This window comes from Squalius cephalus (assembly GCF_949319135.1).
Source record: "Squalius cephalus genome assembly, chromosome: 20".
NCBI classification, from domain to species: Eukaryota; Metazoa; Chordata; class Actinopteri; order Cypriniformes; family Leuciscidae; genus Squalius; species Squalius cephalus.
The window spans coordinates 15,416,947-15,443,095 of record NC_137141.1 but is presented as its reverse complement, the minus strand read 5'-3'; the positions used below and the strand labels follow the sequence as shown (position 1 = coordinate 15,443,095).

At 37.5% G+C, this 26,149-nt stretch overlaps 2 protein-coding genes across 9 annotated transcripts in view; one reads left to right on the top strand and one right to left on the bottom strand.

Moving 5' to 3' along the window:
* efcab11 (EF-hand calcium binding domain 11) overlaps nt 1-17,578 on the bottom strand; it is an 80,941-nt gene extending 63,363 nt beyond the window's left edge. For 5 of the 8 annotated variants that reach the window (XR_013819468.1, XM_079854289.1, XM_079854290.1 and 2 more), the window contains exons 1-4: nt 17,383-17,511; nt 15,667-15,762; nt 13,628-13,676; nt 3,371-3,472 (exon numbers count right to left, since the gene is read on the bottom strand). Coding sequence is in view for 7 of the 8 variants with exons in the window: in XM_079854289.1 (XP_079710415.1) it covers nt 3,371-3,472; nt 13,628-13,676; nt 15,667-15,762; nt 17,383-17,460 (325 nt within the window). In the remaining variant the exon portion in view is untranslated. Of the gene's footprint in view, nt 1-3,370; nt 3,473-13,627; nt 13,677-15,666; nt 15,763-16,596; nt 16,752-17,382 lie in introns of those variants that run through there. The other 3 variants (XM_079854288.1, XM_079854291.1, XM_079854293.1) reach the window with 3 other exon arrangements.
* A 605-nt stretch (nt 17,579-18,183) lies between these two features.
* The window catches only part of tdp1 (tyrosyl-DNA phosphodiesterase 1), a 31,126-nt gene continuing 23,160 nt past the window's right edge, over nt 18,184-26,149 (top strand). The window contains exons 1-7 of the mRNA XM_079852716.1: nt 18,184-18,442; nt 18,719-19,332; nt 19,451-19,494; nt 19,598-19,653; nt 19,767-19,863; nt 22,959-22,993; nt 23,940-24,032. Coding sequence (XP_079708842.1) covers nt 18,729-19,332; nt 19,451-19,494; nt 19,598-19,653; nt 19,767-19,863; nt 22,959-22,993; nt 23,940-24,032 — 929 coding nt within the window. The 5' untranslated portion in view covers nt 18,184-18,442; nt 18,719-18,728. The remainder of the gene's footprint in view (nt 18,443-18,718; nt 19,333-19,450; nt 19,495-19,597; nt 19,654-19,766; nt 19,864-22,958; nt 22,994-23,939; nt 24,033-26,149) is intronic.

The following is a 26,149-nucleotide window of genomic DNA, read 5'->3' as shown; positions in this document are numbered from 1 at the left end:
TACCCAACCTTGAAGACTCAAATGTTGGTTCAGATGTTTCATTTCACGAATTACTTAATTTAGGGCAGAAAAGTACTAGATCTAAAGATTGGGGAATCTTTGTATTTGGTATTAACTGTTTAAAAACAGTTTTCAGTTAGGATATGCACATATGCCTGGCTTTGTTCTACCAGGATAGAGCAACCGAGACTTTCCCACCCTCCCAAACCCCCGGGGAACGCACTTTAGCCCCTGCCCCAGCGGAGGTCTGTGCTTTCCACTGCATTGCATGATAGTAACAGTGGACCAAAGAAAAGGACACATGGCGCCCTCTACTGCGATAATATGAAAAGAACGGGTGTGTTAAAAATGCTGTCATAAACACAGTTATTAGGATTAGTTTTACCATCATTATGTGTAGGCTTACACATATACATTATATATTCAGGACCACATTTAACAGATGGCACAGGAATTGGCCATTGTTTACAAAAGAATATCGTCACCTTCCTAAAATAGTCAAATCCTATCATTTTGATGATCAAATGACTTAGGCAATTATTTTAGGAAGGTGACGACATAAAAAAACTAATGTAATTGTTTCTGCCCAACACCAAATGCACCTCGCACTACATACATTACACCTCCTTCAAAATGTATTCTGCTCATTACAATTGCACTATATACACCATTACAATTAAGCATTTAGCAAACACTTATTCAAAGTGACTCAAGGTACACTTCTAGCAAATATGCATGTTTTCTTGGAATCAAAAGATGATTCTAAACAGGACGTAATCCACCAAGTCTATTTTCTTGCACAACGAACTTGGCCAATAATCGTTGTGGCAAGCAGGACGAGTGGCGTGATTTTCTCACAGAAGAGCTTCAGAAGCATAAAAGGAGGAGTGACGACAGTGACACTCCGAGAGACGAGAGAGGGCCAGGCCTGGAATTTATGTTATGTTTTGTTGATAAGGGAAGGAGGCGGGAACTGGGGAACGTTCAACAACTTTAATAAATAAACATACACAAAACCAAAGTGGCAACCCCTCACTCACGACTGCTGCACACACATAAACAAAACACAACGTAAAATATAGGCCTGGTCCTCTCTCGTCCTTCACTGTCGTCGCTCCTCCTTTTATGCTTCCGAAGCTCATCCATGAGAAACTCGAGACCAGTGCGGCGTGCAGGTGCTATAGGTGGTCATTTGTCATAAGTTATTAACAGTCACGCCACCAGCCTTGCACCGTTCTTACGGCCCTCTGCCACGTCCTGCTTGCCACAAACGTGAAATGTCATACTGAACTGCACATGGAGTTTCCCCAATTACATTTGTGGTCTTATCTATGGTGCTGGTAGTAATGATTTTACCCGTCACAAAGGTAACCAATCAGATCAAGAAGGTTTACATTTGTCCACCAGCCAGTGGACATTCTAGGCCTCTGATAATGCCTACTTTTAGTTTTCCCTGGCCAATGTGGCCTAAACTTAGTTTGTGTCGTGTATTCCACCTATCCTAGCACTTGTGACTGTTTTGTTAGTTGCACTGAGAAAGTGTCAGCTAAAATCACAGATTTAATGTGCATATGCCTTGTACTTACACAGAAGACAGTCCCAAAACAGATTTGTTTATGCTGGGCTGTGCATTTCTATAGATTCTCTATTCTTTAACATCTCCACAAAATAAAAATCATGAGGTCTGCAGGAAGATATATCAGCAGTCTAATTCTGTATCAATTAAGTAAAATGTCAAAAAAAGTCAAAAGTGTTAAAGGGGTCATGGCATGAGAAATTAAATTTACCTTGATCTTTTGACATAAGATGTCTTTGTACAATTTAAACATTCTTCAAGTTTCATAGCTTAAAACATCCTCCTTGTTATAAACAAAGCATTTATTTAATCAAGGTCAGACTCCAAAAACGACTCATTTGGATATTGAGAGATTTGTAATCATTCAGTCGCTTATCGGCTGGCATTTGCCTAAACTGGATGTGAGCTTAAAAAAAAAAAAAAAATTATAATCACTGATGCTGTCTACACTGGATAAGGTATACAGATGCACATTCAGTTTCTGACATACTCCACATGCTTGAGTCTGTCGACACCAGGACAAATGGAAGAGTGAAAGAATGTTTTCTTTGACACGTCCAGTTTGAACAGCTCATTTGTGTCTCTGTACAGGATTCCAGCGTTGGAAACAAGTGGATTGTTTATTCTAATGGCATACTGGATCGTGTCAGAAGATTTTATGTTTGTTCTGAGCAATTTGTTTTATAAATAAGGCACAGTGCAATGCAGATTTCACAAAGAAACTTGGTTGAAAGATGCACCAGCCAAATGTATTGTGTGGATCTGACAGCAGCTGCATCACAAATCGTAAGTAAATGATTTCATAATGCTTTGTCTGCAAATGAAGGTTTTCTATGGTGGTTAATGTTTTCAAAACACTTACTCGCATGGAATAGCAGGTGGGCGTTGATACTGTTTCCTATTATAATTACTTTAGCCAATCATAACAGTGGCCGTTAACTGACAAGCCTTAAAGGAGTCGCCCCTAAAAACTTCAGATAGAAGATCAGAATGAAGTTTGAAAATAATAGTTTTTCCACATGTATATTTGTTAGTTTGTGAAAAAAAAAAAAACTTTTAAAAACATTACAAGTGCCTCATGCAAACATATTAAAATAAATGTAAAAATCCATGTCATGACCCCTGGTGCTTTTCTGCCATGAAAAAAAAAAAAAAAAAAAATCATGTACATGATTCGAAAAGGTTAAATTGTCCTGACAAAAAATAGTCACACTTGTGCTCCTCGCGGTCAGAAATGACCGCATTGGAAATGAATGGGAGACTAATTTCATCTAGTGAACTCTTTTGGTACTGCGGCCAAACAAAATCTTACTTAAAGCTCATTTTTTGAGATATCAAGCTCAAATTTGGAACACAACTTGTTTTTTCATATAAACAATTTAAAATAGAATTATTGTGCATTTTTCATAACAATAAACATAAAATCCTGAAACTTTAAGTTCTCTTTTTAAAACTTTTTTCACTTCAGCCATAATTTGCCAAGTGTCGTCTTTAAAAAGAGATCAAACTTAGGTCTTTGCTTCCAAGGCATTCAAGATTTACGACAGTTTACGTTGGAAATTAAATTTTCAGGTCTATGCTCAAAACGTGAACAAATGGATTATAACTACTGCAAATATAATGTAGTACCATAAAATCCGCTAAAAATACAAATTATTAAATAAAAAAAACATAATACTAAAAAATAGTACATACCTTTCATTGAAATAAAAAAAAAAATCGGTAATTTCTGACCGCCACGCGGAGAGCACCAGAGGGTTAAACATGCATAATGCAAAGAGTGGAGGAACATACAATGTATATCAAATGCAGTGAAGATCTGCCTCGTCTTCTCATATGGATCTTCTGATGACATCTTCCTCCCCATGAGAGACACAAACTGCTCCAGTGGAACCCCTTTCAGAGCGAGAGAGAGAGAGAGAAAGAGAGGAGGAGAAAGAATGCTGGGTTTACAAGGCTCTCGTCTGAAGTGCAGGTTCTTCCTTTACATGGCAGTCATCTGAAAGCACTGTGTTTAAAGGAGTAATATCTTTCTCTCTTGCCTGCAGGGTAGTAATTTTTTCTCTGAGTGCTGTTATTGAGATGAAAAGGGTAGGCTGGGGAGTTCTAGATAGAATTCACAAAACAGCAAATATACAGATGGAGTTTGGCGTGGGGATCTGGGTGGGCCACGCTGACAGTGATGGCTGAGAAACTGGGGGATAAACCTCTATTGGGAGAAGCTCAAATTAATTAAGAGATCCAAGGACAAACGTGACGGCTCCACTGCACTTTAAGTCATGCCAAAACATAAGCTGTAATACGTCCTTTGAGAATCTCACACATAACGGACAAGTGATAAAAGAGTACTACGTGAACACAGAAAGGATTGCTTTCTAAAAAATGAACTAAAAGTTAGTAAGCAGAAGTGTAGGGTTTTTTTTTTTTTTTTTTTTTTTTTTTTTTGAAGAAAATGATTGTGGTGCTTGATTTCCAAAAAATGTCTCACTATTAAGTTTCTATAATATTCTGGTCCCAAGATAGGGCTTCCCTTCCTCATTTTTGTCATAAAATATTACATCTGATTGCTTAGAAAAGTAATAGTACACCTCTTATCAAGCTGCATGAATTAAGGTATGACATACATCTATAGCACAAATAGCGATGGACAAGATACACACCAATGGTTCATAAAATGACACACACATAAAAAAAAAATGTAATTAAAAAAGCCACAATTACTTAAGAACATTTTCTTAAAGTTGCTATGTAACAGAAGTAGCAAAATACATTTTCTTCTGTATTTTGACACACATCCAAGTAAAATGGATTATCTGAAAGAAAAAAATATAGGGTAATGAATCATTTACAATAAGATCAATAACATGCAGAAAACAGACTGGGGGAAATTTTATTTCATGCAGACTTTACTGTGTGCTGCCAAATTTTGATAGAATTAGGACGACTTTGGGCTACAGAGATTTTAAACACCACATAAGAGACATTTGCTTCTGTTATCATCAGATATCCATGAAAAAAAGTATTTTTATTGCCTCCAATTATATTATCCTAATTCTCACGATCTAAAAAAAATAAAACTTTAGCATGTATGCCACACAGCATGGACCAAGCCTGCATAAATAAATGAATAGATAAATGTAATAATAGGAAAAGAAATAATAGAATAAATAAGGGTGCTCCGATCGTTATCGGCCGATAATCGTTTTATATAGTTTGATCTGTGGCCAATCAGAAGAGCCGTTCAGATGATGCAAAACTCGCGAGAAAATCTTTTTATATGCGCAGCTAAAATTGCTTCACTACATTCAACGGTCTGGCAGTTCTACAACCCCAATTCCAGAGAAGTTGGGACATTTTGTAAAATGTAATAAAATCAAGAATCTGTGATTTTGTTGATTCTCTTTAACCTTTATTTAACTGACAAAATACAAAGGGAAAAAATCCAATATTTTCACTGGACAACATAATTGTATTTTGTAAATATAAACATATTTCGATTTTGAAAGCTGCAACAGACTCCAAAAAAGTTGGGACAGAGGCACGTTTACCGCCGTGTCACATCACCTTTCCTTTTATTTTAAATGTTTATCAATTGAGAATACTAATTGTTGCAGTTTTACATGTGGAAATTTTGCCCAGTCTCGCCTGATATAAGACAGCTGCTCAACAGTCCGTGGTCATTGTTGTCTGATTCTCCTCTTCATGCTGGCAGTCAAGCACATCCCTTCTACAAAGTAGAGTGTCTACGAAACCACTCTGTTGTAGCACGTGCAGAATGAGGCCTGGCATTGTCTTGCTTCCCAGGAAAGATGTCATCTTGATGGTAGTATATGTCTCTGTACAATCCCAGTATATGTCAATGGTACCTTATCACAAGACAAGTCTCACATGCCGCTATGGAGATTATCAATCGGCAATCTACTGATATTCCTGCCGTTCCCGGATGTCAGATTTTGAATTTTCTGTCGAATCTGAATCACTGAATTTGTGGAAGCGAATTTGTGAAGCAAAATAAAATGGACCGAAAATTGCCTGTCGAATATTATAGGTAGTATTTTTAAACAGAATTAATATTTTGGAAGTGAAATCTGAAAGGTGAATATGGATTATTGAATTTGTATTAATGAAAACGTGTGTGAAATGTTTTGAATTGAAATATTCACAGCTTAAATATACAACCATGTTAAATTTTAGCCCTTAAAAATGCAAGCCCTAAAAATACAATGCATTAAAATGCAAGCAGGGTTAATGCAATGCATATTTTTTCAAGTAATGCAATTCAACAAGCTTTTTTGTTTCAAAAATATTTGTCATTATTTTACTTCCATACTGTCGCCGATGAAAGTCGGGATGGTCCCTTTGGTCATTGGGACTGAGAACTCAATTTCAGTTTTTCCCAAACACAAGTTGAAACGTGGACTCATCTGACCACAGCACACATTTCCACTGTCTTTTAGACCATCTGAGAAGAGCTCGGGCCCAGAGAACTCGGCAGCATCTCTGCATTGAACAGATGTTTCTCCTTGCGTAACAGAGATTTGAGTTGCATTTCTTGATGCAGCGGCAGACTGTTAAGTGACAACAGTATTCCAAAGTACTCCCAAGCACATGTGGCTTTATTTGACATAGTAGCATGATCGTTTCTCATGTAATGTGCGGGACTCTGAGGTCACGCACATTCAACAGAGGCTTCCTGCCTTTCCCTATACGGACTGAGATTTCTCTGGATTCCCTGAATCTTCTCACAATAATATGTATGGTAGATGGTGAAAAACCTAAATACTTTGCAATCTTGCATTGAGAAATGTGATTTTTTAATTGTTTGACAATTCTTTCATGATATTTGGCACAAAGTGGTGAGCCATGAGTCTTTGGAGGATTTTATACCAAAACACAATACCCTCACCAATTACCATTTCTTCTACTAATTGTGGACTGTTTCAAAACGGTTTAACTTGGATATTCTATAAGCTTTCACTTTTATTTTGCCTCTGTCCCAACTTTTTTAGCGTGTTGCAACCATCAAATCAAAATTTGTTTATATTTACAAAATACAAGTAAGTTGGCCAGTGAATACATTAGATATTTTTTCTTTGTACTTTTGTCAGCTAAATAAAGGTTAAAGAGTTTAACAAAATTAACAAACAAATAAATTAATAAATTAGGCTAATACAATTTTTTGTTTAAATTTGCAACGTGATTGCATTGCAGTGCAACCTTACGGCAATGACAAGCAAGAAACTAGGGCTGTGCAATTTTAGTGATTTTTTTTCATAGTGGTGTGCTTTCGTTCCTCCCTAAAAGCCCAAAATGAACGTCCAAATCAGCTCATTGTCATAAAATGCAGTTTACTGCTGCACTACTTAAAAGCCGCTTTTCCACCGTTGGACCAAACCATTTTCTTTGCTTGACCGTTCCATTCCGTGCAGATCAGAGCCAACCGGATATGGTTTCATTTTCCACTGTGGGGCTGATAACAGCCGCTATTTGCAATGTAATACAAATGCATCAGTCTTTACTGATGATATGAGATGTAGCGACTGTGTTGTGGATGATGATCAGATTTTTTTTTTTATTATTATTAATTTGTGTTTACGTCGCTCAAATAGGCTACGTGCACAAGCATAGTGACGAACTTCCGCTATTGTCTGAAGTCGGCATATCAGTTTCCGGTTTACGGCTGTCTTCATCCGCATCCGCTATAAACAAACAAGATGAGTGCTGCTGTTGTACGAAAAAAGAGATATGATGTGCGTGACATATCTAAGTTTCTAAGAACTGTAGGTGGATCTAAGGAGCACTGCTTTGTGCCACTTTGCTCTGCTTCAAGTCGATATAACAGCCATTTGAGCTTCCACCGCTTCCCGAAGGACATCAACCTTCGTGCGCAGTGGCTGCACAAAATAGACATTTTGGACGACGCGCAAGTAAACCGGAAACAGATATGCCGACTTCTGGCGACAGCGGAAGTTCGTCACTACGCTTGTGCACAGACAGAGGCTATAGAGCTTATGCGCCAGAGAAACGAGGGCGCCGCCATCTTTAGAATATTGTCTTTGAACTTCCGTTTTTGCGGTCGCTCTGTATATTTCTATGGCATTGCTGTCCAGGAGTAATTCGCTTTTGAAGTGGATTTACTTAATGTAAAGTTAACGAAAGTTATCATGAGGATTGCAATGTTTAAAGCAGATGACTTAACGAATGTCAGTAGACCGGGAAGATTTTAAAACGAGCCGTTAATTCATAAATACGCAAGATCGCTGTGAAAATACATACCGGAAGTCAAAAGACAACGAGTGCAGCGATGAAAAGGGGTGGGGCTACATAAGGTCTATAGTGTGCTTAGCCAGCTACAGAGAAATTGGTAGCCAGGCAACAGACAAGTGACCAATCCTGGGTGGCGAACGTCACTACACGCATTCTACCAGACCAGTAGGTTTGGCACGGTTAGTCGTTAGCCAACCGTACTGAGGATACCGGACCGAGAACGGTTTGTAATGGTGCCACGCCGTACCAGGCTCAACTGGAAACATAACTGGAACCGTTCTTAGAGCCGTTCTTCCCAACGGTGGAAAAGCGGCTTAATTTATCCTAAACTTTTTCTAAAGTTTATCCTAAATTGCACCAAAGGTCTCTATAAACTACTGAGGCTCACGATGCTCATGGGAAATGCAGCCCTGAATTGTTCCGTTAATTCCGTTTATTACAAAATAAAACAGGCATTAGACTAGAATCCTTCCATCCACTAGGTGTCTGGGTGTCATCAATTTATAATCTGCCAACATTGTTGATGGTTTTGGGCTTGATGACGATGCTGAGAGGAAAGTAGCTGGATATAGATTCATGTTTCCATTTCTTAAAAATCATGGTAGAAAATAATTAGACAATGCAAATAGGTAAAAAATAACTTTCCAGCTGATCTGCCTGATCCTGTAGCAAACTCAGATCTCTATTGCTTAGTTAGATTTGACGTTTCTTCATGAGCAATCAACCAATGATGCACGAAAGCTACGCAAGGATCCCTCATTCCCTCATTCAATTTGCACACGGAAAAGTAAAAATAAATACATTTTGAAAATAAAATTAGAATAAATAACAGTTAAAAGAATAAAAAAAAATCTAAAAATAAATACAGAAAATAATAAATGAATGATACATTTAATTAATCCTGAAATTATTTATATTTGTCTTATCAAGTCATTTATTCATTTATTTATTTTCCTATAATTACATTTATTTGTTTATCTATTTATTTATTTATTTTTCATTTCTGCAGGTTTGCTTCCTCGATATTATTGCCAACAAATGAAAGACAAAGCTGTGCAGACCTTTAAAACCCATCTCTCTTTCTCTCTCTGTTTCCCCCCTGCCTTTAAACTATGGTGGTGCTGGAAGTCAGATCAGGGCTGACTGCCATTCCCTGTGATAGAGAGACCATCAATCAAGGAAGTGTCAACTGGGTGGCCTGTACGTCCTTCCCACCCCTTTCTTAATTTCGGCTTCTCTACCATCTTCACTACCTTGGGGTCTTTCTACGCTCTTCTTTCTTCAATTGGTTTTCTTCGCGCCACCCTCCCCATCTCTCTCACATCCTCACATCTGCTCTCCTCTTTTGCGTGACTCATTCACCAGAACAGGCCGCTGCCTGACTTAACACACACACACAGGAAAACGTGCAACAGTGTTCTCCCCCAGAGCTCCTCTTTAAAATCATGGACATCTCTGATTTGATGTGCTCCCTCCCTTATCACGTCTGTCCCTGAGCCATTCCAGACCAGGTTGGAAGCCAGAAAACAAACATTACATGGATGCTGAATGAATTTTGCTTAAACAACACAGGAAGTTATTTTGGAGATTAAAAGACTAAATCTAAAGCTTCAGATCATCTAATGCACCATTCTGGTTAGTCAAGCATTTGTCTGGGCTTTTCGAATCAAAGCCCATCATAATCAAATATTTGTCATACAAAGCCTGGAACGAGTTCATGTTTACAACCTGACTGCAGTTCAGTATATACCGTATGGCTGTGACATTTTCTGAGTTTTCCTGTAGTATTCTCAGCAAATGTTGGCCTTTTATATAGGGATGCACAGATAATTAAAAGTCTGGTCAATACTGATCTAATAATCTAATAATTACTTTCATGTTAACCGATAAATGGTTGATAATAAATTTCTATATGCGTTATACTAAAATAAAATTTCTCATACTGTGAAATAAGATTTTGTTCATATCGCCCACCCATAGTTGCCACCCATCCCGTAAAATACGGGATCGTCCAGTATTTAAAGGTAAAATGATGTGTCCCGTATCAAATCAATTCAGGACATGATTTGTCCTGTATTTTAGGCCCACACATAGTTGAATAAACACATAAGGATTTTGCAGTGTTGAGGATACTAATAGCAAATATATAAAGAAATCAATTTCACAATTAGTAGAGGTATGTGTGATATGTGTGTTATGTATGCTGCTATATGTGATTGTAGCATCTTTGTTTCCATAGCGACGGAGTCTCAAAGTCATGCGCTTTTTTTATTAAGCAGGTCGAGCTCAAGTCTCAAGAGGCTCTCCAAATATAGGGCTGAACTGGAAAAAGTTCTCAATTGGTCTGTCCAGTAACTAATGATGAATGTAAGGCCAACTTCACAGTTTGCCGATAGGCATTTTCAGTTCCTCACTGTGGACTGTCTGACTTAGAAGGATAGTTCACCCAAAAATGAAAATTTATAATTTATTACTCATCCTCATGACGTTTAAAACCCGTAAGTCTCTTCGTTCATCTTCGGAACACAAATTAAGATATTTTTGATTAAATCTAAGAGCTTTCTGTTCCTCCATAGACAGCTACGCAACTGAAACTTTGACGCTTCAAAGCGTTCATAAAGAATCGTAAAACAAATCCATGTGAATTGAGCGGTTTAGTCCAAATTTTCTGAAGAGACAATCACTTTATATGATGAACAGATTGAATTTAGGCTTTTATTCACATACAAACATTCTTCAATCAACTCACACATCAGTTGTGGTAAACGGAAGCTCAACCATATTCGTTTAACGAGCAAGAACCAATGAGGCTCATTCTCGTGTTAAACAGCAGGTTTGAGCTTCCACAAGAACCAATGAGGCTCATTCTCATGTTACGCAGCAGGTTTGAGCTTCCTGCAATAACCAATGAGGTTTATTCTCATGTTACACAGCAGGTTTGAGCTTCCGCAATAACCAATGAGGTTCATTCTCGTGTTACGCACCATGTTTGAGCTTCCACAAGAACCAATGAGGCTCATTCTCGTGTTATGCAGCAGGTTTGAGCTTCCACAATAACCAATGAGGTTCATTCTTGTGTTACGCAGCAGGTTTGAGCTTCCGCAAGAACCAATGAGGCTCATTCTCATGTTACACAGCAGGTTTGAGCTTCCACAAGAACCAATGAGGTTCATTCGCGTGTTACGCAGCAGGTTCGAGCTTCCGCAATAACCAATGAGGTTCATTCGCGTTACGCAGCACGTTTGAGCTTCCGCAAGAACCAATGAGGCTCATTCTCGTGTTACGCAGCACGTTCGAGCTTCCGCAAGAAGCAATGAGGTTCATTCTCGTGTTAAACAGCAGGTTTGAGCTTCCACAAGAACCAATGAGGCTCATTCTCGTGTTACGCAGCACGTTTGAGCTTCCACAAGAACCAATGAGGTTTATTCTCATGTTACACAGCAGGTTTGAGCTTCCACAAGAACCAATGAGGCTCATTCTCATGTTACGCAGCAGGTTTGAGCTTCCTGCAATAACCAATGAGGTTTATTCTCATGTTACACAGCAGGTTTGAGCTTCCACAAGAACCAATGAGGTTCATTCTCATGTTACGCAGCACGTTTGAGCTTCCACAAGAGCCAATGAGGCTCATTCTCATGTTACGCAGCAGGTTTGAGCTTCCACAAGAACCAATGAGGTTCATTCGCGTGTTACGCAGCAGGTTCGAGCTTCCGCAATAACCAATAAGGTTCATTCTCGTGTTACGCAGCACGTTCGAGCTTCCGCAAGAACCAATGAGGTTCATTCTCGTGTTAAACAGCAGGTTCGAGCTTCCACAAGAACCAATGAGGTTCATTCTCGTGTTACGCAGCACGTTTGAGCTTCCACAAGAACCAATGAGGCTCATTCTCATGTTACGCAGCAGGTTCGAGCTTCCGCAATAACCAATGAGGTTCATTCTCGTGTTACGCAGCAGGTTCGAGCTTCCGCAATAACCAATAAGGTTCATTCTCGTGTTACGCAGCACGTTCGAGCTTCCGCAAGAACCAATGAGGTTCATTCTCGTGTTAAACAGCAGGTTTGAGCTTCCGCAAGAACCAGTGAGGATCATTCTCGTTTTACGCAGCACGTTTGAGCTTCCACAAGAACCAATGAGGCTCATTCTCATGTTACGCAGCAGGTTCGAGCTTCCGCAATAACCAATGAGGTTCATTCTCGTGTTACGCAGCAGGTTTGAGCTTCCGCAAGAACCAGTGAGGTTTGTTCTTACGCGTCAGACAGATTCGGTTAAGCTTCTGTTTATGTTCGCTGATCAATGTTTATATGTGAATAAAAGCCTGAATTCAATCTGTTCATCATTTAAAGCGATCATGTCTCTTCAGAAAATTTTGACTAAACCGCTAAATTCATATGCATTAGTTTTACGATCTCTTTATGAACTTTTTGAAGCATCAAAGTGGTAGTTGCGTAGACGTCTATGAAGGTGCAGAAAGCTCTCATATTTCATCAAAAAGAACTTGTGTTCCGAATTAAGATGAACGAAAGTCCTACAGGTTTGGAACGACATGAGAATGAGTAATTAATGACAGAATTTTCATTTCGTGAACTAACCCTTTAAAGTAGCATGCAGCCGGTGACATATTTTGCCACACTGAAGGTGGCGACCCTAATCAAATGCAAACAACTAATAATCAACAAACTATTATTCAAAGACAGACTAGGACTAAGACTTTCAGCAGACAAAACCTCCATAAAGAGTTTTGAAAGTTATGAGTTTTGAAAATTACATGTGATCTGGGACCTTTATACAGTGCATGCTATATAAGGCTATCCCTCACCACCTTGTTTTTGTGTAAAATTCAATTTGGCGTCTACCCTGACTAAGGTACATGGCCTAGTGGTTACCACATATGCTCTGGCACATTAAACTGTGGCTCTCATGCAGATAATGCATGTTTGAATCTATCTTTTATCATATCCCTAACAAAAAAAAAAAGAAAGAAAGAGAGTGAGATAAAGAGAAAAGGGGGTGAGTAGGCTAAACAAGTGGCAGTAGTATTGTGAACGCCGTGTAGCACTGAAGCCTTAAGTGGCCTCTTTTCTGTGCGATGAGCCTGCCAAAGCATTTCACTGCTGAGTCTAGTCAAGCCTCCCACATCACCACCAGCAACCCTCTCCTCCCGACCATCACTAATTTAGTAATCACATGAAATTCAAAAGAGGGGCAATTTAATTCACCATTTGCTCTGAGCAAGATTTAATGGTGGAATATTTCATCACACAAAGCATGCCACTTTAACTAGATTATCTTATGCTTTCCCACAGGGCAGTATACAAAAGCAATTTGCTTGTGGGATAAAACAAGAAACAAATTACTTACTAATCTAGGTCTTCAACCATTTAATGTCTCCTTCAAAATTCTGTCCTGCCAAACCCCCATTTTCCTCAGTGTTTCTGTCTGTCAAAAGGGCCAGTAGAAATCCTGTATGCATTTCACGGCAACATTATTTACCGCTGTTTGTCAGGATTTCATTACTGGCAATGTGTAAAAAGATTACACAGTATCTACGTCAAGCTCCTTTTCCTTTCACTTTGCCTGAGTGGTATAAAATGTAGTTTTCCACATAGAAAATAAATCAGGAGAGAAATTGTGCATATAATTTTGGAGTGCACATCAATGTGGGCTGAGTGTCTGCTGAAGGTGAATCGCAAAACACTAAAATACACAGCAATGGCATGTCTACAACTGTACAAAAAACTGTGATGCATTAATTCAATATGACATGTACTATAATTTGCCTTTACCTGGACAGTCCTTATTAGTGCCCTTCTCCATCAAGATATTTGTCTCTGACTGCAAGAGAACATACAAAATGACTGTTAAAATATGATTAGAAATATACAAAAAACTAACAAAACAATAAGCAAAACTTATTGCTTTTCAAAAAAAATCTCCAAACCCTGTCAGATTAAAATTTGTATTCCATTAATGTTATAAAATGACAATATGATGAACATAGTCAAATAAATCTACATACTTGACAACAATTTGCCGCTATTTAAAGGGGGGGTGAAATGCTATTTCATGCATACTGAGTTTTTTACACTGTTAAAGAGTTGGATTCCCATGCTAAACATGGACAAAGTTTCAAAAACTAAGTTGTACGTTTGAAGGAGTATTTTTGTTCCAACAATACTCCTTCCGGTTTGTCACAAGTTTCGGAAAGTTTTTTTCGAGTATGGCTCTGTCTTACGTAAGATAGGGCGGAATTTCCTTATATGGGTCCTAAGGGCACTTCTCCGGTAAGATCGCGGCCGCGCGCGCACTCTTAGACCAGAGCAAGAGAGTGAAAGCAGTTCGCCATCAAAGCGCCCTGCCCGGCTTTTGGGAAGTCAATGTCACCAAAGAAGTGTGTTTTTGGTTGCCAGGGCAAGACAACCCTGCACAGATTCCCAAAGAACCCAGCGTTAAGGAACCCGTGGATGGAGTTTGTTTTCCTGAGCATAAACGGAGTTGTGTAAGACTGTTGTTCCCTGCATTTCGACGATGATTGTTTTATAAACAAAGCCCATATCGACGGATTTGCAGATCGTCTAATGCTTAAGGATCGAGCAGTCACAATGATAAAGGTTCGCGGTCGTGCGTTGGAACCGGACGGTGAGTAAAACTGTTTGTTGAACAAATGTCTCTGTGTGTTGTCACTAGCTTGGCGCGTTAGCACAGCTAAGCTTCGCCCACAGGGCCCGCCCCCAGCCGCTCGTTTTTTTCCGGAAAGACTCGGTACAGCCTATCTTTCTGTTAAAAATTTAATAAAACAAAAGACTTTTTGGAGATATGAAGGATGCAATATTACTCTATAGGTACTCAAGATTAACAGGAGATTGAGTGAAAATGAGCATTTCACCCCCCCTTTAAGTATTTTAATCATGTTTCTACTAATTGTTTTGCAACGGTTATCTAACCATGACGTTGTCAAGTAAAATGAGATTGACAGGTTTAAGTAGTATATTTTCCTGTTCTTTGCATTAAACAACACGAAGAAAAAAAATACAGTTGTCATGAGTTGTTGACTCTTGATTCCGATTCATACATTGTTCAGGCCCATTTGTCTGAATCGGTTTAACCAATTAATTGAAAATATATAACTCAAAAGAAAGATTTGTTTAAGAATTGAATATTGCTAGTCAATATCCTAAAATAGAATTTCAGAATATCCCAGTGGGTCTGCATTACCCTTCCACCCACAACGTCATAAGTATTCAATAGCATCCATACGTTATATAAAAGTTAGTCATAGCTAGGCCTATATGTTGGTCTTTTTTAAACAAATGTTTCAGGTCATACAATTAATATAAGCATGAATATGTGAAGCAGTGCATACTTACTGTATATTCTGTGTGCATATTATAAAGATAGAAGTACACCATATAAGCATATTATTTAAGTTAAAGGGATAGTTCACCCAAAAATTTTAATTCTGTCATCATTTACTCACCCTCAAGTTGTTCCAAACCTGTATGAATTTCTTTCTTCTGCTGAACATAAAAGAAGATACTTTGAAGAATATGGGTAGCCAAACAGTTGATGGGCCCAACTGACTTCCATAGTATTTTTTTTTCCATACTATGGAAGTCAATGGGGTCCAGCAACTGTTTGGATACCGACATTCTTCAAAATATCTTCTTTTGTGTCCGGCAGAAGAAAGAAATTCATACAGGTTTACAACAACTTAAGGGTGAATCAATGATGACAGAAATTTCATTTTTGGGTGAACTCCCTTTAATATGACAGTAAATGTATAATTTAGAGAATTTCAAGTGATTCTGATTTTCTGTAGGCCTACCTTTGATGGCTTGTATCCACAAAGCATGACAACTGCTATCTTAAGATCTTCTCTGGACAAATAACCTTTCTTACCCACATCACACTGATGGAAAACCTAAAGAATAGATAAACATAGACATTACAATCAGAGTTGATCTACTCTGGAGTACGTATAACCCCAATAGTGGCAGTATTAAGCATATGGACTGTAGAGAGCGACCAAATTGAATATCCACAGAATGTTTAACACTGAACACAGAAGAAAGAAATCTGAGGTTGCTGTTCAGTAAAAGTTTGTGTGAGAAATGAGCACAACTCTTCAGATCCTAGAACTTTCGGGAACTCTTCAGATCCTAGAAAAACTTTCTTTTTTTCACTGTTTTTTATTTACATTTATATGGTGCATTTGCATATTCATCCAAAGAATTTGTAACCAATACAATCTGCTTTTATTCCCCTCTGGAGGCTTCATTCGCTGACTTTGAGTCTTTGAGCAAGAGGTGTGTTGATTTAGGTTATAGCCTATTCAACTATATTTGCATCACACGAAAAAAAAAGAATATGGTAAAAAGTGTAAGATACAAGTACACTGCAAAATAGTCAGGTGATACAGGTCAGTGATCTTTAGGTTGTTTTTTGTTCATTATTAGTGTAATGTTATGTGTAATGCAGTGTAATCTTATGCTTTCAATGCTAGCATACTAAATGATCAGAATGTTGATGTTTTTTATTTAGTACACAATACTGAAATTAAACGAGTTTACAAAAGATTGCTGTTTTGCAGTTAAATTAAATGTAAATGAAGACGGACAGATGAAACAAAAAGTTAGAAATTAAGGGGAATTTGGTGAACATTACACACAGTTCAAAAAGCATAATATACCAAAGCAGCTTTGCAGAAAACAAACAAGCAAACAAACACAAATAATCATGTAAATTAACAATTTACCGCATTTCTTGAAATAAAATTTCTTGAAATAAAGATCATGTTTTTACAGCACCGACTCCGACGCGACTGTTTCTCTGAAGAACTCAACAGCGCAGCGCGCACGCTCACGATAATGTGCACGAGCGCCAGACATGTTCTCGTATATTATAATGAACAGCGACCTCTAGTCACGGATTTCAATAGTAAGTCACCTATCTCGGCACAACTAACGTTACTGTTATGCCCACACAATGTTATGTAGGCTACTTCTTTGTAATGATTTACGAGGTTACCGTTCAGTAATAATGTAACGACGTAAGTTATAACATACAGTTGGCGATTTAGACACCCCTCCCAACTCCGCTTTACAGAGCCCGGATAGCTCAGTCGGTAGAGCATCAGACTTTTAATCTGAGGGTCCAGGGTTCAAGTCCCTGTTCGGGCGGAACATTTTTATCCCTACTGTGGGTAAAAAACTATTTTTTACAGTCTATGGTAAAAATATGTCTTATCCATTTGCATCTACATTGTCAAGAAACCTCAAATTTACTTTCTATGCTAAGTTATATCTAACGTAGACCAAGCTTTTTAAATAATAAAGCCCATACACATTCACATTCCGTTCACTTACACAAAAGTGTGACATGTTTAGTCGTATAACTTGAAAACTGTCTACCTTATCCATATATTATCATATTATTGTAAATATATGTAATCTCAGCATTCGCACCAGCACCTGTTTCAAGCAAATCTGTTTCACAAGCGACAACATGACATCGTTCAAAATCAACAAAACTCAAATCTTACCAACTCAATTTTTTTCCTTTCGGCATCGTTTAATTGTCTCTCATTCCTAAAGCTTCTTCCAGCGGTGAATATTTGCATTGGGACAACCTAGATATAAATATCTGAAGACTTCTGGAAAGTTGTAGATGTTTCCATAGAAACCGTAGTAGACGGGCTCTGATGTGAGGGATTGGTTTGCTGTGCTGATTTGTTGAGTGTAAGCACGCATTACCAGAGACGCTGATTGGCGAATGATCTATGATGATCTAAGTCCGTTATTTTCAAACTAAAAGTCAACCCACAAAAAAATAAAAATAAATCTTTAAGAAATTGAATTCTGCTTAAAGAAAAAGCCTATTTTTGAGTCATAAGATGAAATATTAATATTAGGGCTTTTTCTGCATTATGACAGTATTTGTATGACAATAAAGCACCCCCTTTCTCATTATTGTAATAAAAAAAAAGAAAAAAAAAGTAATATAGTGAAAGTGGCAGTGGCATTCACAACAAAATGTTTCAATATACAGTAAATGGAAGCCCACTTCCGCCACATAAGAAAATAAATCATGCTTTGGTAAATCATAATTATGACAGTACAAGTCGAAATTGTTCCCTGTCTTATGAACTTTCTGCAATAAAAAAAGATAAGTCGAAATTATGGCATACAAGTCAAAGTCGAAAAAAGTCGAAGTTATGAGATAAAACGTCAGTTATGATATTAATGTACATTTATTACTTTGTATGTCATAATTATGTTTTTTTGTTTTTTTCTAATGCGGCGGAAATGGGCTTCCATGTTCAAATTGTTCAATGTCGAGTGTCACAGAGACTTTTATTTTGAAGAACATTGTAGCTTTTCCCTTCTGTTACTAGCCTACATGTGGAATGTACAGAGCGTGTATGCCGAATCAAAACACAACAAACTGCTGTGTCGCTGTTAATGATATGAGTTTCAAATGGACAACGGTCTAGTAGTTTCGTAGCTGTATATATGCAGCACATATTTAGCTTTCTTTATATCCGTAGCTTTTGAATTATTTACCTGTAAGTTAGCCTGTACATTTCATCTTCCCGCCTCTTTGTAAGTTTACGCTCATTTACATTGAACTTGGTCTGCTTATGTAACTTATACAATGTGGTTAAGCTCTTCAATCTATCACTTGTTCATGTGATGCAATGCGAGCATTTATCTTTTGTTTTAGGCTCCATCTATTTGTTCAATTACACAAAGTTGTTTTTCAATGCACTTTGTCAAATGACAATAATAAGGAACTGTTGTTTACAGAATATAGTTTGCTCGTTTTACAGTTTACAGCAAGCATTAAAAAGATAGTCTAAAGCTGTTTGTGATCCACAGCTGAACAAAAATGTCCCAGGACAGTCAACATGGCAAGTGGACCATATCAGATAGTGAAGATGAGGACAACATTATCCCTCCAACACCTCAAAAGGGTTTAAACAAACCAAGCATTAAACCTGATTTAGAAATAAAACCAGATAAGGTCATCACCTTCTTCAAGCAAGAGCCCAAACTGAGTCCAAAACGCAATGTGAAAGCTGAAAACTCCCATCCTGTGAAGGAACCGTCTGCTCCTTCCATGGGATCCGAAGCCAGAAAAGCTGCACATGTGAATCAAACCGTCCCTGTAAAGTATGAAAGCAACTCTTCACCTGCTGTAAAGAGAAAGAGAGAAACAGAGGAGGGGGGCTGGAACCTCTCCAGCAGTGATGATGAAGCAGCTCCTCCACCTGTCATGAAAAATGAACCCAAAAAGCCAAATCTAAGTCCTAAGAGGAAGAAGACCGAAGTCAAACGTCCCCCGAGCCCTCACGGCACTAGTTATTATAAAGAAGAGCCAACTGATTTCTTTGAGACCAACTTATTATCTATGAATGACATGTATCGATTTTATTTAAACAAAGTCACTGGGATACCGAAAAAGTTCAACACTGGAGCGCTGCATATCAAAGGTATTTAAAGAGTTTGAACTTTTAAAAACATGTTTTATATATAATAAAGTTATGATATGATGTTGTATATTTCTAATAATCTTCCTGTTTTCTTTTCCTCTCCCTCTCCAATAATCAGATATACTTTCTCCGATGTTTGGAATGCTAAAAGAGTCTGTGCAGGTATTGTGTTAATGGATGAAGTTGCAGCTAAGGTGTTTACTACAAACCACACACAAAAGTTTGTTATGTTTTTGTCCTGATTTACATCTTTCTTCTTTTGTAGTTTAATTACTGTTTTGACATTCCATGGATGGTGGAGCAGTATCCGCCAGAATTTAGGTAAGATTTGATGTGGTATTGCAGCTGCATAAATTGAAAACATAATTTCACTACATCGAATGAAATGGCACTACATGAACATACCAAACATACTTATGCTGTTTGTTTTTTAGGGACAAACCGGTCATACTCGTTCACGGAGAAAAGAGAGAGTCCAAGGCTCGGTTAATTGAGCAAGCCAAACCATATCCAAATATTCGTTTCTGCCAGGTCTGTGATTTTTTATGGTTCTCTTGATTTGCATTAAGCTACTTATTCCACTAGAGGGAAGCATTAAACTTTATGGTAGTCTGTGGTCCTCTAAACCAGTCTCTGTCAACTGGTGGGTCGCAAGACCGTTTTGAGTGTGCAGTCAAAGAAACATCAACAACAACAAAAAACGTAATTCTAAATATTTTTCTGATGCGATCATTTTATTTCGAAAGAGATGTGTGAAAGCTATTGACTCTTCTGCTGATAAAGTTCAAGTAAAGCGTGCCTGAGAATAAAAATGTGTTGTTATCTGCGGTCAGATAAGATGTTGTCAGGCTATATATCATTGTCATTATTCTAATGTCAACAAATCCAACTTTTCTGGATTTGGACTTGGTTTTTGCTGTGGTTTAGGCCCGCGGGCCCTAGTTTGGGCTTCTCTGCGTTAGAAGAAGTGCCTGTCCTGAATTTTATATGAATAAATCACAACAATCCCGTATGGGCACAGCCATTGAAGTTTTTTACACTCCTTTTTGAAGCTTCCGCTTTTCAAATGCTGAAAGTGTGATTAGTAAATCATGAAATCACCAAAAAGTACTAATACATTTTGTAACTGGTACCTCCTTTGTTGGCTAGGAAGGATTTGCATGCTTGTATGATGTTCATTATATCAAGAGCAGTTTCCTTATGTTTCATTGACAGTTCATGTTATAATTGTTTATTTACCACTGTAACTGTGTTTCCGTGACCCCAAAATACCACTTTATTTGCACTTTGTATATTTTGTATATTTTTAAATCACTGTGGTGGTTCATACCAACTTACTAACTTTGTAAACCTGAAAAAGTTCAAAAGATTTGAAGTAATCAGTTACATAATTTTTTTTTTAATTAAGAAGTTAAAGTTTAAGCAATCAGAACTTGCATATTTTTATTTTGAACTCATACATTTTAATTGCTCTTAACTTGAAATAATTAAAGGGGTGGTTCAGGATTTTCAACATCGGACCTCATTTTCAAGTGAGCCTGGTTGTTATTCATCAGTGGAGACAGTTTTCAAAAAAATTCATCCAGTCCTTACTTTTGGATAGTTCGCCTATGCTAGGCTAGCGCGAGTCAACGGTGCACGTTAGCCTGCCATTAAAAACAGTTTTACCCACTCCACAGTACACCAAAAGCAAATAAATTATACCGCCAGACTATCGATGTAAATGTCTATTGAGAGAATAATGTTAGAAATCAAAGTACTCTTGTATCTCAATTATCTGCGGCAGGTAATACACTTGCGTGATTGTTCTGTAGACCGGCTCTCTCGGTTTCCTAGGTAACCAAATATAACCCCGCCGCTGCTGTAGACTGCTTATAAATACAGGGAACAAATTATAACTAATGCAATGTGATGAAAGGGTATTATTCTCTCAACAGACATTTACATCGATAGTCTGGCGTTATAATTTATTTGCTTTTGGTGTAGGCTACTGTGGAGTGGGTAAAACTGTTTTTAATGGCAGGCTAACGTGCACCGTTGACTCGCGCTAGCTTAGCATAGGCGAACTATCCAAAAGTAAGGACTGGATGAATTTTTTTGAAAACTGTCTCCACTGATGAATAACAACCAGGCTCACTTGAAAATGAGGTCCGATGTCGAAAATCCTGAACCACCCCTTTAAGTAAGCTAATTCATACATTTAACAAGTAGTATCAAGTACTCTCAACTCAAATCTTTTTGGTAGTGGAAACTTCAGTAAATGCTAACTTGCTAATTGGTAACACAATGCTCTGATAGCATTAGTATAGCGTACCAATTGCTGAATGAGTACAGCAATATAGAACATTTAACATATACCTGTTCTCATAGACCCCCATAGCAAAACAATAAACACTACTGCATTTCCCACTTTACATTAATCTTGCACAAAAAACATTATATAACACTTTCTAATCTATTAATTTAAGCATTTACTCTCCCTTTCGCATGCCATGGCAAAGCATGCTGGGAAATAGAAATCCCAGCCCAGTTTTAATTTAAGTTGGTCTAAATTAAAAGAAACAAGTTCATAAAACTCAAAACAATTCTGATTACTTAAAGGGGTCATGAACTGGCTTTTTTTATTTTTTTATATTGTTGTCTGAGGTCAACTTCTGACATTCGCTTGGTTTTTACATTCAAAAACATCAAAATGAGTAAGTAATAGGCTATTTTCAACCCTGGTTTTGAGCCTAGCTCCTGAAACGCTCGGTTTTTATGGGCGTGCCGCATTGAAGACTTGGAAGTAAACACCCACTGCTATGATTGGATAACAGTTTTGCATATTATAATGAGTTTCATGTAATGCGCGAATCGGTGGGCGGGGCTAAACAGGCAGTGTTGAAGTAGGTGTTGATCTTCTTCTGCGGAGGCGGTGTTTGATACCCTTTGACGTCATAGATCCCCACTTTGAAAAACCTGTCGTTCGCTGTGCCTGGTGTCAATAAAAGCTTTTATTGGACTAACAAGGAAGTTTTCAGTTCTGAAACTTACAGGATATTCTTATAGTATGATGACCTCTTATATGTCAAAAGCTCAAGGAAAATTTGATTTCTTAGTTCATCACCCCTTTAAAATATCTCAGTTTTGTGAACTCAAAAAGAAAAAGAAAGTTGATTTGATGGAACTAATTTGTTTAATTTAAGTTTGCCCTACTCAAACCAATCAATTATTTAAAGTGTTTGGGTTTAAAAACTAGTTTGGGACTGCTGTTTAATAGCATTACCTTATACTTATTCATCAGTATTAGTTGGGTTGGCAATTGTGTGTGCGACTGTGTGTACGTCAACCATTATTGTGAAATAAATTTGCTTGGTTTTTAAAAACAAATTTATTTTATATATAATTTGTATATCTTTTAGGAATTAGGTTGCCGCTTAATGACTATAAGAAAATGTGGGTCCCGTAGCCGAACCAGTTGAGAATCACTGCTCTAAACAATTTGTTTCTCAATATCTGTGTATAGTGGGAAAATTGTGACATTACTGACAAAAAAAAAAGCCTTTTGTTGTTATAATATACCATTTATTTTTAAAAGAAATACTATTTGTTTATTGTTGAATTGAACTCTCTATGGTTTTTGACAGGCCAAACTGGACATTGCATTTGGCACACATCATACGTGAGTGTTGGACATTTTATTTCTCTGTATAATTTTAGTGAGACTGTGAGCGAAGAACTTAAACTTAAGCTTGGTTTCTAGTAAAAATCTGTAAAGCAGTGTTTTTGAGTAGCAAGTCAACAGTGGTAGTGTTGTAGCTTATTTACTTTTTATTAAAATACCTTGATGATCAGGTGTAGTATTTATGAGCAGTCAGTAGCATTCTGCATATGGGAGGTAGCACTCAAGAGAGTATTCAATTCTTCGCAATCAATGCCGATGCGCAGATTATCAGATGAGCATCTGTTGTGTTGAGTTGAAATTAGATGTTAAACAGGCGCAGTATTGAATTTTAATGTGATGTATTCCTCGAGTACTGTTTTCCCTCCATAGAATCATTCATGTTTTATTCAACAGAGGCCGACATAACAGGATTGAGCATTTTTGACTCCAGATGAACAATTAAAAGGCTTGTCTTATTTGATATAAATTTAACAAAAAAAGGAAGACTGACAGAATAAACATTCTCAAACACCTTTGTCAGGACTTCATGTGCTAATTTGCCCTCAGAATTAGTTTTAAACACCCCTCTCTGAAGAACATAAGAGAGCTTTTTCTTATTTTATTAAATAAAATAATACCTTTTCCTCCCAAAGAACAGCACAGAATTGATTTTATATTCCAAAATGTGGGGTTCTTGTTATAATTAATATAATACAAAAGCTGAAGGCTTAGTAAATGTGCCCGTGTTCTGAAGGGTACTCTTTCATACCGCTTGACACAAAAAGGCATGTATTTTAGGTCAAATCAATATTATTATGCAGGGAAGTAATACTGAGTCTTTGGTAAATGTGCCATAAGGTTCAATGGCAGTGTTTTGAAGAACACAAATAAAAGAAAGAGATTAGATCAAATGAATGTCATTATGTAAGATCAATTGAATTTAAGTTGTAGTTGCTTTTTGCAGGAAAATGATGCTGCTTTGGTACGAGGAGGGATTCAGAGTCATCATTCTTACCTCAAACCTCATCCGAGCCGATTGGTACCAGAAGACACAAGGGTAAAACGAGCTAAATGCACGATCGCACAAGATCTTACAAGGCTCATGTCAATGAATGTTCAGAATGGAAATGTTATAGCTGATGGTGAGGTCAATTTAGAAACAAGCTGTTTATGTTGAGCTCATTTTCCGAGTGCGACAACATTTGTTTCATTCCTGAAATGGAAGTTGTGCATTCACTAATGACACGTTTGTCTGTTGCTATGACAACACACTGTGCAGACACTTAGAGTAAATTGAAATTAAGCTGATGTGTCCTAAATTGGAGCGTTGAGCTCTACAAATCTGAATAAACCAATCGTGTTGTTATACTCCTCTCTGACCTGAAATGATCTGTTTAAATTAGCTACATGGAATATTTGCTTAAATTAAGCAGCGTTTTATGAAAGCTATCCATTAATACATATGTTCTCCATGGTGTCATTTTCATTCTAAGGCAGGTCAGAGCGATGCCCAATGAATTAGCAATTGCTTTTGGTTATTGGGCTCGATTTTATTAGCGGTGTATCGGGGACAGAATACCATTAAGGAGACAAAAGCTCGAGAGTCATAGGGTAAGGCTGGCAGTTAGGTTATCACCCACACAAGGCTGTGGATTAGTGAGAAGCAAATTAAATCTCTAAATTGAGCAATTAATATTTAAACCTTCTGGCATATATATATTCAGGCAATCAGCACATGTACTCAACCTGTACTGCAAGATCAGTATTAGTTCACACAGAGGGCATTAAAAAGTGTTGGAGCCATGGCCTAGTGGATAGTACACATGCTGTGCCACGTTGTACTGTGGTGTTTATACAGACAATGTCAATCCAGCTTGACATTTCCCAGTGGACCCTTAACAGACTGTAAAAAATGTAAAATAGATTTATAACACTGTATTTGTGTTATATTACCTTGGCATTAAATGACAAAAACAAATTTGCTGCGAGGGTATTAAACAGCCGAGGGAATGACTGCAAATTTTACATCATTCTCTCTTCTGACTGCTGTAATCAATCTCACAATATTGTTTCCCTCTTTTGGAAAGTCACGTAAACGCTATCATGTATTTTTTCTTTTGCTATTGGAGCAAATGGAAATACAAAAATAGTTTTTGCTGTCATCTCCCGTTCACCACTACAGAAGCTTACACAACTATGACGACTTCCGCTTCTGAGAACCCCGGAAATGTAAAAAAGTTCCATACCGCTTCCACCTATTCTATTCATCATTGCTTGTCCTCAGAGACTCTAAAAATAGTGTAGCCACATGTGGAAATGTTTGGCAGATTAGAAAAGTGGAGAAAATGGCCGGTGGGCCAATTGAACCATTTTTTGTGTTTGTTTTTCTTTTCTTTTCATCAAAAATTACAGTAAAGTTAGGCATATATCCTCAAAAATTCCATGTGCACCTATTTTTGTGAAGTCTGGAAAATTGTGCTGGCAGTATATAGGTCAATTATAGTTAGACATTATAGGCCACAGTTGAAAATATATTGGCACTGAGCACAAAACGATTAAAAAAAAAAAAAATTCTAGCCCATAATGTTATGGCTCTATTAACGAAAATGTAAATTTGCTGCTTATAGCGCCACCTAGTGTCAGAATTATCTGTGTGTGTGCCTGAGTAATGAGGTTATGATTAGTGGGCTGCATTGGGATCACAAATCTTGTGGGAGCAGGCGGTTTTACTTTTGCTGCAGGTGGGAGTGGGCGGTCAAAAAATATAGCGAGGGTCCTGGGATTTGGTCAACAAATGAAGTTGAGAAGAAGATTAAAGCGGCTTGAATGATGGAAGTTCAACAGAGAGTGCTTTACTGCGCTATCAAACTTTTATGTTTGACTTTTAAAGTTTTTAGTGTTATTTATTTTCGTTTTGCCATGTTAATTAGCTAAATAAACACCTGTGATATCTGTGAGATTTAAATTTTCTATTTATTTCTTTAAATTCATTTAAAGATTGTGTCTTGTCAGGTTACAGAGTTTAACTGTTGTCTTTAAGTGTTTGTGTTGTTATGCATACGTTTAAATATGTTTTAGGCTCCGCTAGTTGTGAGAAGTTTTATAAGGCTAATAATAAATTAGCCCAGTGTGATTGTCATGTGTGGTGCTTTACTTTAGCGTTACTTTATTTTG